Source organism: Salvelinus fontinalis, unplaced genomic scaffold (genome assembly GCF_029448725.1).
Source record: "Salvelinus fontinalis isolate EN_2023a unplaced genomic scaffold, ASM2944872v1 scaffold_0283, whole genome shotgun sequence".
Classification (NCBI taxonomy): domain Eukaryota; kingdom Metazoa; phylum Chordata; class Actinopteri; order Salmoniformes; family Salmonidae; genus Salvelinus; species Salvelinus fontinalis.
Window position 1 is genome coordinate 164,649 of NW_026600492.1, and position 17,192 is coordinate 181,840.

The 17,192-nt window shown below is 41.3% G+C and overlaps 1 protein-coding gene and 1 pseudogene across 1 annotated transcript in view; both read left to right on the forward strand.

The window, feature by feature from the left end:
* The window catches only part of LOC129845352 (zinc finger protein 32-like), a 28,440-nt gene extending 26,177 nt beyond the window's left edge, over positions 1 to 2,263 (forward strand). The window contains exon 6 of the mRNA XM_055913244.1: positions 2,248 to 2,263. Coding sequence (XP_055769219.1) covers positions 2,248 to 2,263 — 16 coding nt within the window. The remainder of the gene's footprint in view (positions 1 to 2,247) is intronic.
* Positions 1,423 to 17,192, forward strand: part of LOC129845353 (zinc finger protein 850-like) — a 60,810-nt pseudogene continuing 45,040 nt past the window's right edge.

Genomic DNA, 17,192 nt, shown 5'->3' on the forward strand with positions numbered 1-17,192 from the left:
TGAGAGAGGACCTGCCCTTCCTCTGGGAGCCTGTCAGCTTGTGACATGATGAGAGAGTGAGAGAGGGCCTACCTGTAAGATATGTGTTATAAACGTACTTCTATTTGAAGAGGTTTTTGACCATTCAGGGACCTAATCTCAAACACTCATGAAAACATGAAAAAAATATTGTCCACACGAAAGATAGAATTTGGTAATAAAAAAGATTTTTGACAAGTTATATGCATGAAAATAAAGATGTTTAAAAAAATGTGACATTTTGGAGAGGTTTTTGCAGACTATATGGGAGGCCTAATCCTTGTTGTGGATACATGTCTATAAAGAATGACTGGTAGAAGATATCAGCTCCATTTTTGTGGCACATGTTGACAAGATTTTGGGGAATCACTGGAGGGGAATATTGACAAACTGAGCATCTCAGTGTACAGTTCAATAACCATGAGGCATTTTTTTACATTTCAGTCTTCTGTGATGTATTTAAAGTGTCATATTGGGATGCAAACTCAAATATGAATACATTTAAACTATATCTGACATGGTACGTGTCTTCTTTTTTAAAGCCCATAACCATGTGTGTGATGTGTAAACAACAAAGGGCACCCCCCCCCCCCATAAAAAGATCCTGCAACAGAAAGCTGCACAATATGTTGAGTAAAGTATTTTGCTTACCATGACTATATCAAACCCTACTCCATGTGTTGCCACTATCATGTATCCTACCATGACTATATCAAACCCTACTCCATGTGTTGCCACTATCATGTATCCTACCATGACTATATCAAACCCTACTCCATGTGTTGCCACTATCATGTATCCTACCATGACTATATCAAACCCTACTCCATGTGTTGGCACTATCATGTATCCTACCATGACTATATCAAACCCTACTCCATGTGTTATCACTATCATGTATCCTACCATGACTATAGTAAAACTCTACTCCATGTGTTGCCACTATCATGTATCCTACCATTACTATATCCAACCCAACTCCATGTGTTGCCACTATCATGTATCCTACCATGACTATATCCAACCCAACTCCATGTGTTTCCACTATCATGTATCCTACCATGACTATATCGAACATGACTCCATGTGTTGCCACTACCATGTATCCTACCATGACTATATCAAACTCTACTCCATGTGTTGCCACTATCATGTATCCTACCATTACTATATCCAACTCTACTGCATGTGTTGCCTCTATCATGTATCCTACCATGACTATATCCAACCCAACTCCATGTGTTGCCACTATCATGTATCCTACCATGACTATATCCAAACCAACTCCATGTGTTGTCACGATCATGTATCATACCATGACTATATCCAACCCAACTCCATGTGTTGCCACTATCATGTATCCGACCATGACTATATCCAACCCAACTCCATGTGTTGCCACTATCATGTATTCTACTTGGCTGAAGCTTTGATCCAGTGGAAGAAGTATTGAGGAGCAGGGAGGTTAAAGGTCACTTCAGGATACAGCTGTTACTCTACACTATCCCTAGATAATCCAGTAATGAGAGAAAATGTATAGAATATTTAGGGCCCTATAACATCTCTATCTATATATAACATCTGTATAAAATCCGTTTTCTTTTCTTTTTTTAACCTAATTACATTTTCTCAGTTTTTCCAGGTTTCTGATGTCCCTGTTTTTCTGTTTTTCTCTCTAAATCACACTGTTAATAGAAAAACAACAACATTGGATGTTCTAAGTCCACAACAATACTTAAACCACATCAGGAGACCACTTTTGAAGTCTGAGAAAAATCTAAGAAATTTTCATTTTTGTGTGTAGATACCCTTTAATTCAAGTGGCACTAGCAAGAGCCTTGCTTGGTTGGTGGTGTCTCTGTAGCACACATGTGATTGCAGAGACTGCTCAACAAATCACAACAGGATTGATGCAAATAATCATGATATCATTCTGCCAGGTAGGCATAGACTACTTTGTAGTTAACATTTAATTGACAAGGTTTGTGGGAAAACTTTTCCATCAACCAGAAGATGGTTGTCATTAGCATCATCGCTAACAGCTACACATAGTGGTAGACAAATGCACTCAGACAGGGGCATTTCCTGGCTGTTTCCTCTTCAGAAAGTTGAAGGAAAATACAAATCACTTAGGCTAATTTAGACGACTTGCAGGAAGTGGGTTCAGAATAACTATGACATAAAAATGAAAACTCTTTAATCTGTCACCTAATCCTACCTAATGGGCAGGTCAGCCCTGGAGTAAAGTATTGGCTGTAAGAAGTAAGAGAAAACATAACATCTGTTTATTCTTATTTTTATTACCTCTCATGACATTGCTTGCAAGAATAAACATTGTAATTAATATTTTTCCAATCTGCGTTACCCACTCCAGTCAGCAGATGACGATTTGAGTCTTTCAGGTGATGCTGCTTGCGTGACGTATAATCTAGTGGACGGAACTTCAACAGCGACAAAAGGCTTCTGATTCAATCAACGTGGTGATTTGCTAGCGAACCTAAAACCGAAACATTGAAGCGCTTTAGACCAATCTTGTGTATTTTACTCTTAGTGTTTTGAATATAATTCTGTTTACTTGTCTACTAGTTCATTTAAACGTAATTTGCTTGTTAAATTAGCAAATGTGGTAAACTAGGCTAATCGACCGGAGTATGAGTTCACTAAGCTCGACGGAGAAAGAAGCTCTGATGAAAGGAGAGGAAGAAGCTTTCAGGATGAAAAAGGAGGAAGGGGAAGCTATCACATTGAAAGAAGAAGAGGATGATATTACAGTGAAAGAGGAAGATGGGAGAGAGGTTGTCAAAGTGGAAGAGGAGGAGGTAGAAGCTTTCAGAATCAAAAAGGAGGAAGATGCCGTAACAATACAAGAAGAGAATGTAGTGAAAGAAGAGGAAGAACCTTTTGGAGTAAAAGAGGAAGAGGAGGATATCTCAATTAAAGAGGAGGAAGACGTTTTCGGAGTGAAATGGGAGGAGGCTCAAGATCAGATTACAAACAGTGAGTACTGTCTTAAAAACAGGGGCACTATGAAGTTCTTGATTTAATGTATTGTTTTAACGGGGCATTCTAAATCAAATCAAATGTATTTATATAGCCCTTCGTACATCAGCTGATATCTCAAAGTGCTGTACAGAAACCCAGCCTAAAACCCCAAACAGCAAGCAATGCAGGTGTAGAAGCACGTTGGCTAGGAAAAACTCGCTAGAAAGGCCAAAACCTAGGAAGAAACCTAGAGAGGAACCAGGCTATGAGGGGTGGCCAGTCCTCTTCTGGCTGTGCCGGGTGGAGATTATAACAGAACATGGCCAAGATGTTCAAATGTTCATAAATGACCAGCATGGTCAAATAATAATAATCACAGTAGTTGTCGAGGGTGCAGCACCTCAGGAGTAAATGTCAGTTGGCTTTTCATAGCCGATCATTAAGAGTATCTCTACCGCTCCTGCAGTCTCTAGAGAGTTGAAAACAGCAGGTCTGGGACAGGTAGCACATCCGGTGAACAGGCCGCAGGCAGAACAGTTGAAACTGGGGCAGCAGCACGGCCAGGTGGACTGGGGACAGCAAGGAGTCATCATGTCAGGTTGTCCTGAGGCATGGTCCTAGGGCTCAGGTCCTCCGAGAGAAAGAGAGAATTAGAGAGAGCATACTTAAATTCACACAGGACACCGGATAAGACAGAAGTACTCCAGATATAACAAACTGACCCTAGCCCCCCGACACATAAACTACTGCAGCATAAATACTGGAGGCTGAGACAGGGGGGGTCAGGAGACACTGTGGCCCCCTCCGATGATACCCCCGGACAGGGCCAAACAGGAAGGATATAACCCCACCCCCTTTGCCAAGGTACAGCCCCCACACCACTAGAGGGATATCTTCAACCACCAACTTAACATCCTGAGACAAGGCCGGGTATAGCCCACAAAGATCTCCGCCACGGCACAACCCAAGGGGGGGCGCCAACCCAGACAGGAAGATCACATCAGTGACTCAACCCACTCAAGTGACGCACCCCTCCTAGGGACGGCATGAAAGAGCACCAGTAAGCCAGTGACTCAGCCCCTGTAATAGGGTTAGAGGCAGAGAATCCCAGTGGAGAGAATTGGAATTGACCCTATACATTTGCAACACAAACAACATTTGACAAAATCATGATGAAAAAGGCAATTTTAGACATATTCATGCCTCTTGATTGTAATAGATGGTCATACGTTTACGTCTGTTTGCTGTTCTCGTTCACACAGGAGAGAGACGTGACTATCGTGGATCCTCTGGGGAGCCTCAACAACATCCTGATGCTGACGAGTCAGAGAAGAATCTCTCCAGATCAGAACACCAGATGGTACAGCTTGGTTTGTTCTAGCATACAGCTTGCTCTATCGGGGTCTGGGCTGGGTTTCTGTAAAACACTTCATGACAACAGTGGCTTCAGCATCCATAAAGATATGTGTCTTTGTCCCCTCTTTATGATTACCAGGACAACGCTAGCCCTTCCTCTCTCCCGGAGTCCCCATGTCGTGCCTCTCCCGGTAGCGCCTTACTGCTGGGTATGAAGAGGTTGTCTGTGCTGCTGGTGGACTGCAGGAAAACAACGGGGCTGAGTGGAACTGTGAGAGGAGGAGAAGAGAAGAAAGGATCAGATTTGACACATCAAAGTAAGTGCTGTAGTTTAGTTTGAACAAATTAAATAGATCTGCCCACTGGTATCTGTTACCAGGACAACCAGCAGAGTTCTGTTAGTTGTCATGAATATAGACTGGTGGATATGGATGTTATGAAAATAGTTTGGCCAGATACAATGCTATTTTACAGTTAACAAATTGAGACTTTCAGCTTATAGGGAAGGATATTCAATAAGCATAGCACTTACAAATGACTGATTGGCTGAGACAAGTTGATGACGATAGAAATATTGTTGGGGCTGTTTTGTTAGACTTCATTGCGGCTTTTGACATTATCGATCATAGTCTGCGTATGGCTTTACACCCCCTGCTATATTGTGGATAAATAGCTTTTTTAAAATGTAACCTTTATTTAACTAGGCAAGTTGGTTAAGAACAAATTCTTATTTTCAATGACGGCCTAAGAACAGTGGGTTAACTGTCTTGTTCAGGGACAGAACGACAGAGTTTTACCTTGTCAGCTCGGGGATTCGATCCAGCAACCTTTTGGTTACTGGCCTAACGCTCTAACCACTAGGCTACCTGCCGCCCCAGAGCTACCTGTCTAACAGAACACAGAGAGTGTTCTTTAATGGAAGCCTGTACAACAAAATCAAGGTAGAATCAGGAATTCCCCAGGGCAGCTGTTTGGCACCTGCTTGTTTCAATCTTTACCAACGACATGCCAACGACATTTGAGTAAAGCCAGTGTGTATGTATGCGGATGACTCAACACTGTACACGTCAGCTACTACAGCAACTGAAATGACAGCAACACTTAACAAAGAGCTGCAGTTAGTTTCAGAATGGGTGGCAAGGAATAGTTAGTTAGTCCTAAATATTTCAGATTACCTTAAGTTACATGGCCTACTATGCTAATTCTGTAGCGGTATTGTTAGAGGGGGGTACAGATAAAGATTTTGTTGGTGCGGTGGGCAGGTATTAAAACTAGTTATTCAAGTTAGTTATTACCTATTATAACATTATTAGTATTATTATTATTAAATATTATTAAAACCGAAAAGATAAGAGTAGAATAGATAGAGTAGCGCTTCCAGACACATTCTAAACATGATGGAGTCTTAAAGGAGGACTGTAGCATCTAATGACTAACGAGTCACAAACCCGGATCCGGGATCCCCCCCATCAAAAAAGCTGACTAGCATAGCCTAGCCTAAAGCCACAGGGATATCATATAATAAAATGTTCATGAAATCACAAGTCCAAGACACCAAATGAAAGATACACATCTTGTGAATCCATCCATCATTTCTGATTTTTAAAATGTTTTACAGGGAAGACACTATGTATTTCTATTAGCTAACCACCATAGCAAAAGACACAACTTTTTTCCCCCACCATTTTCTTCCTGCATAGGTAGCTATCACAAATTTGACCAAATAAAGATATAAATAGTCACTAACCAAGAAACAACTTCATCAGATGACAGTCTGATAACAGATTTATTGTATAGCATATGTTTTGTTAGAAAAATGTGCATATTTCAGGTATAAATCAGTTCTAAATTGCAGCTGCAATCTAAAATAGCGCCGAAGCAGCCAGAATAATTACAGAGACCAACGTCAAATACCTAAATACTCATCATAAAACATTTCTGAAAAATATATGGTGTACAGCAAATGAAAGACAAACATCTTGTGAATCCAGCCAATATTTCCGATTTTTTTAAAGTGTTTTACAGCGAAAACACTATAGCATTATATTAGCTTACCACAATAGACAGAAACACAAGCCTTTTACCAGCAGCAAAGGTTAGCGATCGTAACAAACCAGCAAAATATATATAATTTATGACTAACCTTCATAAACTTCATCAGATGACAGTCCTGTAACATCATATTACACAATGAATATAGGGTTTGTTCGAAAATGTGCATATGTAGCGGCACAAATCGTGCTTATACAATGTGAATAGTAGCCAAACTTCAAGCAATCTGTCCGGCGCCATCTTGGAGAGGCACCTAATCTAATCAATAACTCATCGTAAACTTGACTAAAAAATACAGGTTGGACAGCAAATTAAAGATACATTAGTTCTTAATGCAACCGCTGTGTTAGATTTTTTAAATTAACGTTACTACGACATACAGCGTGCGTTACAGCGAGACCGTGCCGAAATTAATGGCGGAATTATTGTTTAACATTTTTCAACATAAATACGAATTAACAGCATAAAGACTTCTTACTATTTGTTGAGCTTCCATCAGAATCTTGGGCAAGGTGTCCTTTGTCCATAATAATCGTTGCTCGGCTGTAGAATGTCGTCTTCAACCGTGTAATTAGCAGCAAACATTAGCTATGTGGCCCAGACATGCCCAACTCTTCAATACGCAGGACAAAGAAAATTCCGAAAATCGCGATATACTCATATAAACTGATATAACTCGGTTTAAAATAACTACGTTATGATGTTTCTAACACCTATATCGAATAGAATCAGAGCCGGATATATCTAACGCCGATAACGTGAGCTTCTCAGATGGCCATCCTGAGGTCTGTCTTGCGTCATGGCGAACGATGAAAAGGGTTCACCCCTCGTGCCAAGCCTATTTATACTGCCTCAGATCTACCTAGCAACACCATTTCAATTCTCAACGCTTGCTGACATCTAGGGGAAATCCTATGCAGTGCTTGTCGACCAATAGAATAATTGCAAATTATTTAACTGACCCAGGAACAGAGTTCCCAATTTCAGATTTCTCACTTCCTGACAGGAAGATTGCTCCAACTCGAGTTCTGTTTTACTCACAGATATAATTCAAACGGTTTTAGAAACTAGAGAGTGTTTTCTATCCAATAGTAATAATAATATGCATATTGTACGAGCAAGAATTGAGTACGAGGCAGTTTAATTTGGGAACAAAATTTTTACAAAGTCGAAATGGCCCCCCCTATTGACAAGAAGTTTTAAAGGAGAAGTTTCCCCAAAATCCAGAAACTCCTAAGTGATTCCATACATTGAAACTAGTCCATTGGTGTTTGTCCTCTCCCTCTCTCTCTCCCTGTAGCGCTGTACTGAAACCGCTGCAAAAATGTGACTTGTGACATTGCTGGATACGAGCCTTGGTCTGCTACTTTGCAAGTTAATTTGTTATTTTATTAGTTATGGCTTTTTTTTCAACCCATAAAACATATACAAATATGATGATGTCATAGTGAATTCATGACGTGAATGAACAAACTTTTTCATACTTTATAACATGGCTATATACAGTGCCTTCAGAAAGTATTCAGACCCCTTGACTTTTTCTACATTTTGTTACGTTACAGCCTTTTATTAAATACTTTTTAAGGTTTTTTTTTAGGAACTTTTTTTCACTTTTTAAGTGCAAGGAGGTGCACTGCCAGAGCCCTGCAAAGTGACCTCCAGCAGGCCACAAATGTGCATGTGTCTGCTCAAACGGTCAGAAACAGACTCCATGAGGGTGGTATGAGGGCCCGACGTCCACAGGTGGGGGTTGTGCTTACAGCCCAGCACCGTGCAGGACGTTTGGCATTTGCCAGAGAACACCAAGATTGGCAAATTCGCCACTGGCGCCCTGTGCTCTTCACAGATGAAAGCAGGTTCACACTGAGCACATGAGCACATGTGACAGAGTCTGGAGACGCCGTGGAGAACGTTCTGCTGCCTGCAACATCCTCCAGCATGACCGGTTTGGCGGTGGGTCAGTCATGGTGTGGGGTGGCATTTCTTTGTGGGGCCGCACAGCCCTCCATGTGCTCGCCAGAGGTAGCCTGACTGCCATTAGGTACCGAGATGAGATCCTCAGACCCCTTGTGAGACCATATGCTGACACATGCACATTTGTGGCCTGCTGGAGGTCATTTTGCAGGGCTCTGGCAGTGCACCTCCTTGCACAAAGGCGGAGGTAGCAGTCCTGCTGCTGGGTTGTTGCCCTCCTACGGCCTCCTCCACGTCTCCTGATGTACTGGCCTGTCTCCTGGTAGCGCCTCCATGCTCTGGACACTACGCTGACAGACACAGCAAACCTTTTTGCCACAGCTCGCATTGATGTGCCATCCTGGATGAACTGCACTACCTGAGCCACTTGTGTGGGTTGTAGACTCCGTCTCATGCTACCACTAGAGTGAGAGCACCGCCAGCATTCAAAAGTGACCAAAACATCAGCCAGGAAGCATAGGAACTGAGAAGTGGTCTGTGGTCACCACCTGCAGAATCACTCCTTTTTTGGGGGTGTCTTGCTAATTGCCTATAATTTCCACCTTTTGTCTATTCCATTTGTACAACAGCATGTGAAATTTATTGTCAATCAGTGTTGCTTCCTAAGTGGACAGTTTGATTTCATAGAAGTGTGATTGACTTGGAGTTACATTGTGTTGTTTAAGTGTTCCCTTTATTTTTTTGAGCAGTGTATTTACAACCACCTGCTCGAAAATAATCCAGTGGATTCTGTCTTGAGTGTCCTAGAACTGTTTAGTTTTTTGTGTTCTGACTTGTAAAACAGAATGAATAAAATGAGTGATGTAAACATTATCAGTAATTACCAGGCAGCTCTACAATATTTGTTTTAAATTATGTAATGTTTGAAAGCTGGCCTCGGGTTGAGGGATCTGATTTGGATTAAACCTCATAGCAAGGCAGTTTTATGATGTGGAGATTTCATCCTGGTTTCTCTTAAAATTAACACTGTCTTTGGCAGGAGGAAAACCAAACTTGGAGGAACCAATGACTTCTAAACCAGCAATACGACACCTCTGCTCCCAGATTGGAAAGAGTTTTAAAAAGTTAGGAAGCCTGAAAAGACATGAGGACACACACAGTGGAGAAGCCTTTCCATTGCTCCCATTGTGGAAAGAGTTTTAGCCACTTAGGAAATCTGAAAGCTCATGAGCGAACACACACAGGGGAGAGGCCTTTCCATTGCTCCCAGTGTGGAAAGAGTTTTAGCCATTCAGGAAGCCTAAAAGTTCATGAGCGAATACATACAGGGGATAAGTCATACCATTGCGCCCAGTGTGGTAAGAGTTTTAGCCAGTCAGGAAGCCTGAAAGTTCATGAGCGAATACATACAGGGGAGAAGTCATACAATTGCGCCCAGTGTGGAAAGAGTTTTAGCCATTCAGGAAGCCTGAAGGAACATATGAGACTGCACACAGGGGAGAAGCCTTACTACTGCTCCCATTGTGGAAAGAGTTTTACCCATTTAGGTAGCATGAAAGGACATGAGAGGATACACACAGGAGCGAAGCCACACCCTTGCTCCCGGTGTGGAATGAGTTTTAAGCGGTTAGACGCCCTCAAAGCTCATGAGCGAATACACACAGGGCAGACACCATACCATTGTGCTCAGTGTGGAAAGAGTTTTAGCCATTCAGGAAACCTGAAAGCCCATGAGAAAATTACACACATTTGAGAAGCCATACCATTGCGCCCAGTGTGGAAAGAGTGTTAGCCTTTTAGAAAGCTTGAGAGTTCATGAGCGAACACACACCGGGGAGAAGCCTTACCACTGCTCCCAGAGTTCATAGCGTTTTACCTATTTAGGAGGCCTGAAAGAACAAATGAGACAGGGGAGAATCCTTACAAATGTTCAGACTGGGAAGACATATTACTCATCACAGTCACTTACAAAACATATGAGAATCTACACAGGAGAGAATAATTACTTATCCTAGTGTGTAAACTTGTAATTCACATCACATACACTTAAAATTCTTCAGAGGGCATACACACTGCTCCAATTGTCTTATGTTGTTGACTGAGAATGTGTTTACTTGTTTTTACTATAAGAAATTCAATTGTACACAGTCTACTCAAACATATATTTGTATGTTTTTATTAGAAAACAAATTGTATATGGAGTATGTCAGTTTGAATATAGAGTAGATCAGATTCCATGTGTTTAAATGGTCCTTTTTTAAACTCTGTGTGTGTGTTTATCTGGGTGTCTTTCCTCCAGCACTACAGATAGTCAAGTGATATTTGGATGTGATGCATTTGTTCCGTTGTTTACATTTGCAATGTTGGCCCACTGATGATTTAATGAAATGAAAATGTTCACAGACTCTGTAATGCAAAATGTTAATTGTATGTGTCCACATATCTGAGTATGTGACTTGTGGCGGATGAATCAGAATTAGTTGGGTAACATAGATAATTAAGATGTCTTATCTGCATAATATGCTGATGTGATATACTTGTTATTAGAATGTATCCCTTCGGACTCTGGTGTTGGCAGTTGCACTTCTTCCCTCAGCTGGGGCTCAGTCACCTGGGGCCCAGAGAGGGGAGAGGTCAGGCTTGTCTTTCACATGTCCCTGGTGCTATGCAGAATATCAGGAAGGGAAGAGGACAGGAGGGATCATTGTCTTCATATGTGAATGTATCTGTTAAACTATGTGAAGGGATGGTGTGATTAATGGGGAACCACTTACTGGTTTCCACAATGTCTGTGCGCAAGTCACTCCCTCCTTTGGCATTGGGGGGAGGTGTATGGCAGTGTCTGGAACCATTGTATGGCCTCTCCGATGTTGCACTTATCCTGGGATAGTGTATGACCTAGAGGCTCACTCCCCTCAGTGAGCTTGTCCAGGAGTGGGGTCAAGAAGGGGTTTTACTTGAGATGGGAGTATCTAGAGTTGACAATTGAGTTATGCCATTGGATGAGTTGGTGTTTTTGTGCAATGAAGTACCAGGAACGAGATTAGAACCTCGTCTTAGGGACCAAACTGAATGATGAATTATAGCGAATGCTATCTGGCTACGGGATACTCCTTTCTCATTATAAAGTCTCACTTTGTAAACTGTTCCTAATATCTGTGGTTTATGTCGACTAGGGGGTGGATCTTTGCTATAAAAGATCTCAGTAGCCATTGTGTTGCCACTCTCAACGGTTCATTAGAAATAGTGAATTGTTGAAAGTCATTGCAAAGATCTTATTATTAAAGATGTAGTTTAAGTATAACTGACTGGTGTGTGAACTTTGTCTCTCCTCATTTGGTAATACAGCAATTAACCACCACAGACTAACCTTGTGAAACTGACCTATTATAATCTCCTGTTCCTGGGAGTATCATCCTGCGTTGCAAACCAGCTGCACCTGCGTCCTTGTATGAATAATATCCCTCCCAGGAACAGGAAACTATTAAGATATGTGCCCATCACCCAATGCTTCAGGAATTCAGACTGTCTACACTGCGCTGTGTAACTGTTATTCTCTCTGAGCTCAGAAATAAAGAATCTTGGTTTGACTTGGACTCCAGCAGATCCTTATTTTATAATATCCACCTCAACTCTCCCACGGATTGCTTTTTATCATTGTCTCAATGAAGAGTTCTTTGTTTTATTTTCCTGGGGTCATTTACAAGCCTCCCACTGGTTGAATAAACTTTGTTTCCACACCATTTCAACAAAACAAATCCATGTGATGTTTGATCAATGTGGAACCTGATTGGATTTGTAAAAAGCCATGAATATCAGGTATGTTTTATTTTTCACCGAACTGGCAACCTAAATCCAATGACAGGTGACATTTTGTGTTGATTTCATGTTGAATCCACTTTAGTTGACGACGCAAAGAAATGTAAAGAGAAACTAGACGTTCAACACGTCTGTGCCCAGTGGGCTGGTTTGAATACGTGGTGTTGGATCAATATCCACAGGTGACATTTTGTGTCGTAGTAGGACTGCTACTTCCTATCTGACTGGTAATAGGACTTCACTGCTACTTCCTATCTGACTGGTAATAGGACTTCACTGCGACTTCCTACCTGACTGGTAATAGAACTTCACTGCTACTTCCTATTCTGACTTATAATAGGACTTCACTGCTACTTCCTATCTGACTGGTAGTAGGACTTCACTGCTACTTCATATCTGACTGGTAATAGGACTTCACTGCTACTTCCTACCTGACTGGTAATAGGACTTCACTGCTACTTCCTACCTGACTGGTAATAGGACTTCACTGCTACTTCCTATCTGACTGGTAATAGAACTTCACTGCTACTTCCTATCTGACTGGTAATAGAACTTCACTGCTACTTCCTACCTGACTGGTAATAGGACTTCACTGGGGAACCAAGCAGCACGGCCTTGGTAATAGGACTAATATTTATACAATCAATAAAGCAAATTTGTATGGCCTTTTTTTTTTACCTCAGCAGTGGTCACAAAGTGCTTTTACAGTAATCTGGCCCAGAGACACCTTGGACATACAGGGCACCACTTCTCCTGCCTTTCTCCCTGTGTGATATCATATCCTTTTCCTGTTAAGGCACCTGACCAGCTGAGTGCAGGTGGGCTCTTCCATGAAGAGACTCCGGGGGCACTACCTACAGGTAGTGTAGCATAACTTCCTGTAGGCAGTGTAGCATAACTTCCTGTAGGCAGTGTAGCATAACTTCCTGTAGGAAGTGTAGCATAACGTCCTGTAGGAAGTGTAGCATAACGTCCTGTAGGCAGTGTAGCATAACTTCCTGTGGGCAGTGTAGCATAACTTCCTGTGGGCAGTGTAGCATAACTTCCTGTGGGCAGTGTAGCATAACTTCCTGTGGGCAGTATAGCATAACTTCCTGTGGGCAGTATAGCATAACTTCCTGTAGGCAGTATAGCATAACTTCCTGTAGGTAGTGTAGCATAACTTCCTGTGGGCAGTGTAGCATAACTTCCTGTAGGCAGTATAGCATAACTTCCTGTGGGCAGTATAGCATAACTTCCTGTAGGCAGTATAGCATAACTTCCTGTAGGTAGTGTAGCATAACTTCCTGTAGGCAATGTAGCATAACTTCCTGTGGGCAGTGTAGCATAACTTCCTGTAGGCAGTATAGCATAACTTCCTGTAGGCAGTGTAGCATAACTTCCTGTAGGCAGTATAGCATAACTTCCTGTAGGCAGTATAGCATAACTTCCTGTAGGCAGTATAGCATAACTTCCTGTAGGCAGTGTAGCATAACTTCCTGTAGGCAGTGTAGCATAACTTCCTGTAGGCAGTGTAGCATAACTTCCTGTAGGCAGTGTAGCATAACTTCCTGTGAAAGTAGTAAAATTAATGACATGGAATTAAAAGGTGTGGTATTTACTTCTGAGTATGTCCAATGTTTATTGTGTGATCAAAATCTACTATAGAAATGATAGTATACTTCAATCAACATTCCCAGCATGAACAGCAGCCTCGGAACAAATTCGTATTTACAATGACAGCATGGCAAAATGCCTCCTATGGGGCAGTAAACACAGATCTGGTTACTTTGAAAATACTTTGTATTAAGTTGTTAGCAAGAATAAACAATGTAATTAACATTTTCCTAAACTGCGTCACCCAAACTAGTCAGCAGATGATTCTTTCAAGTTGTTTCTTGCGTGACAAGAAACAACTTGCCAGCAGCATACCACCCTGCATACCACTGCTGGCTTGCTTCTGAAGCTAAGCAGGGTTGGTCCTGGTCAGTCCCTGGATGGGAGACCAGGTGCTGCTGGAAGTGGTGTTGGAGGGCCAGTAGGAGGCACTCTTTCCTCTGGTCTAAACAAAAGATCCCAATGCCCCAGGGCAGTGATTGGGGACACTGCTCTGTGTAGGGTGCCGTCTTTCGGATGGGACGTTAAACGGGTGTCCTGACTCTCTGAGGTCATTAAAGATCCCATGGCACTTATCGTAAGAGTAGGGGTGTTAACCCCGGTGTCCTGGCTAAATTCCCAATCTGGACCTCAACCATCAAGGTCACCTAATAATCACTAGTGTACAATTGGCTCATTCATCCCCCTCCTCTCCCCTGTAACTATTCCCCAGGTCGTTGCTGCAAATGAGAACGTGTTCTCAGTCAACTTACTTGGTAAAATAACGGTTAAATAAATAAAATAAAGTGACGTATAATCTAGTTGACGGGACCGTTCGACACAAGGCTACTGATTCAGACAGATCGGCAGCTTGCTAGCAAATAAAATCAAGTTTATTTTATATAGCCCTTCGTACATCAGCTAATATCTCGAAGTGCTGTACAGAAACCCAGCCTAAAACCCCAAACAGCAAGCAATGCAGGTGTAGAAGCATGGTGGCTGGGAAAAACTCCCTAGAAAGGCCAAAACCTAGGAAGAAACCTAGAGAGGAACCAGGCTATGAGGGGTGGCCAGTCCTCTTCTGGCTGTGCCGGGTGGAGATTATAACAGAACATGGCCAAGATGTTCAAAATGTTCATAAATGACCAGCATGGTCAAATAATAATCATGAATAAATGTCAGTTGGCTTTTCATAGCCGATCATTAAGAGTTGAAAACAGCAGGTCTGGGACAGGTAGCACATTCTATAATGAAAACAGGTACATTCTAAAAGGTTTTGTTGATGTGATAACAAAAATGTTATTCACGTCTGAATTCTGGATAATACTGTTTGTTTTATTTGACTTAAATGTTATTATTTATGTATCATACTATGCGAATACACTACCAAGCAATGCAAGTAGATATTTGGAATTAACCCCAAAGAAGGTTTTGATCAATAATTTATTAAGAAAACCAGTAGTCACGATCAGACTATGCTTCCTATTCAGGCATCATATAATGCACAGCCACATGCAAATACATCAACTCCACCAATAAAATATTGAAAACTTTAACATGACTACTGGTGATGTCATTAATTTCGTCACCATCCATCAATGGTTAAATTGCATTATTATTCTTTGTACATGGTGTGCCCGCCTCCTGAGTCTAACTAGAAGTCCACTCAGAATACCTCTTCTCTGCCGTCGGCGACGAGCCCTGGGGGGTACGAACAAAGGATCACATTCTGAGAAGTTGTATTCCTGATCGTAATGCTGGCGAGTTACCGCTGCTCTGATATCCAAATGTTATTTCCGGCTGTATGTAATGACACAACAAACGTTCTGGGCTAATAGAAATAACAAAACACTGCAAAGTTGCTGAGGAGCCAGAAGCAGAGTTTAGAGCATGTCTCTTGGGAATATTTTAACTTGGCACATACAGTATTCAGACCCCTTGACCTTTCACCTTACAGCCTTATTCTAAAATTGAATAAATCGTTTTTTCCCCCCTCATCAATCAACACACAATACCCCATAATGACGGAGTGAAAACAGGATTGAATTTTTTTGCAATTTTTGTGGTGTTGTGAACAATTATAAATGTACACTGACACATCGCGACCCACCATTAACTTCTACCGAGTCAGAAACCCGGATCCGGGAGCACCCCCCACCAGTAAAAAAGCTGAATAGCATAGCTAGCATAGCGTCACAAGTAAATAGTAGCATCTAAATATCATTCAATCACAAGTCCAAGATACCAGATGAAAGATCCACTTCTTGTGAATCCAGCAATCATTCCTGATTTTTAAAATGTTTTACAGGGAAGACACAATATGTATATCTATTAGCTAACCACGTTAGCAAAAGACACCATTTTTCTTTGTCCACCATTTTTTCTCTCCACCAGTAGCTATCACCAATTCGGCCAAATAAAGATATTGATAGCCACTAACCAAGAAAAAACCTCATCAGATGATAGTCTGATAACATATTTATTGTATAGGATAGTTTTTGTTAGAAACATGTGCATATTTCAGGTAGAAATCATAGTTTACAATTGCACCCACCATCACAACTCGACTAGAATAAATACAGAGAGCAACGTGTATTACCAATTTACTCATCATAAAACATTTCATAAAAATAGACAAAGCATAGCAATGGAAAGACACAGATCTTGTGAATTCAGACAATATTTCAGATTTTCTAAGCGTTTTACAGCGAAAACACAATAAATCGTTATATTAGCATACCACATGTGCAAACGTTACCCCAGCATGAATCCAAGGCAACGGGAGCGATAACGTTATGATCACCAAAATATATTAATTTTTTCACTAACCTTCTCAGAATTCTTCCTATGACACTCCTGTAACATATTACAACATACATATAGAGTTTGTTCGAAAATGTGCATATTTAGCCACAAAAAAACGTGGTTATACAATGAGAATAGTAGCAAAACTGGCCTGAAAATGTCGGGCGCTATCTTTGAGAGTGATCTAGTCTAATCGATAGCTAATCATAAACTTGACTAAAAAATACAGGGTTGACAGGAATCGAAAGACAAATTAGTTCTTAATGCAATCGCTGACTTACATTTCAAAAATTATCCTTACTGTGCAATACCGGGTCCGCCAAGCGAAGCTACACATAACAAAATGGCGATATATGTGTTAAAAATTTTCAACAGAACAGCGATTTATCATCATAAATAGTTCTTACTGTGAGCTGTTCTTCCATCAGAATCTTGGCCAATGTATCCTTTCTCCGGTCTAATCGTCTTTTGGTCGAAAGATGTCCTCTTGTCCCGTCGAAATGGCCAATAACGTTCGGTATGTACAGGAAACGTGCCCAGCTCATGGAAGGGTGTCACAAATAAATGCCTCAAAATCGCACTAAACGGATATAAATTGCTATAAAACGGTTTAAATTAACTACCTTATGATGTTTTTAACACCTATAACAAGTAAAAACATGACCGGCGAT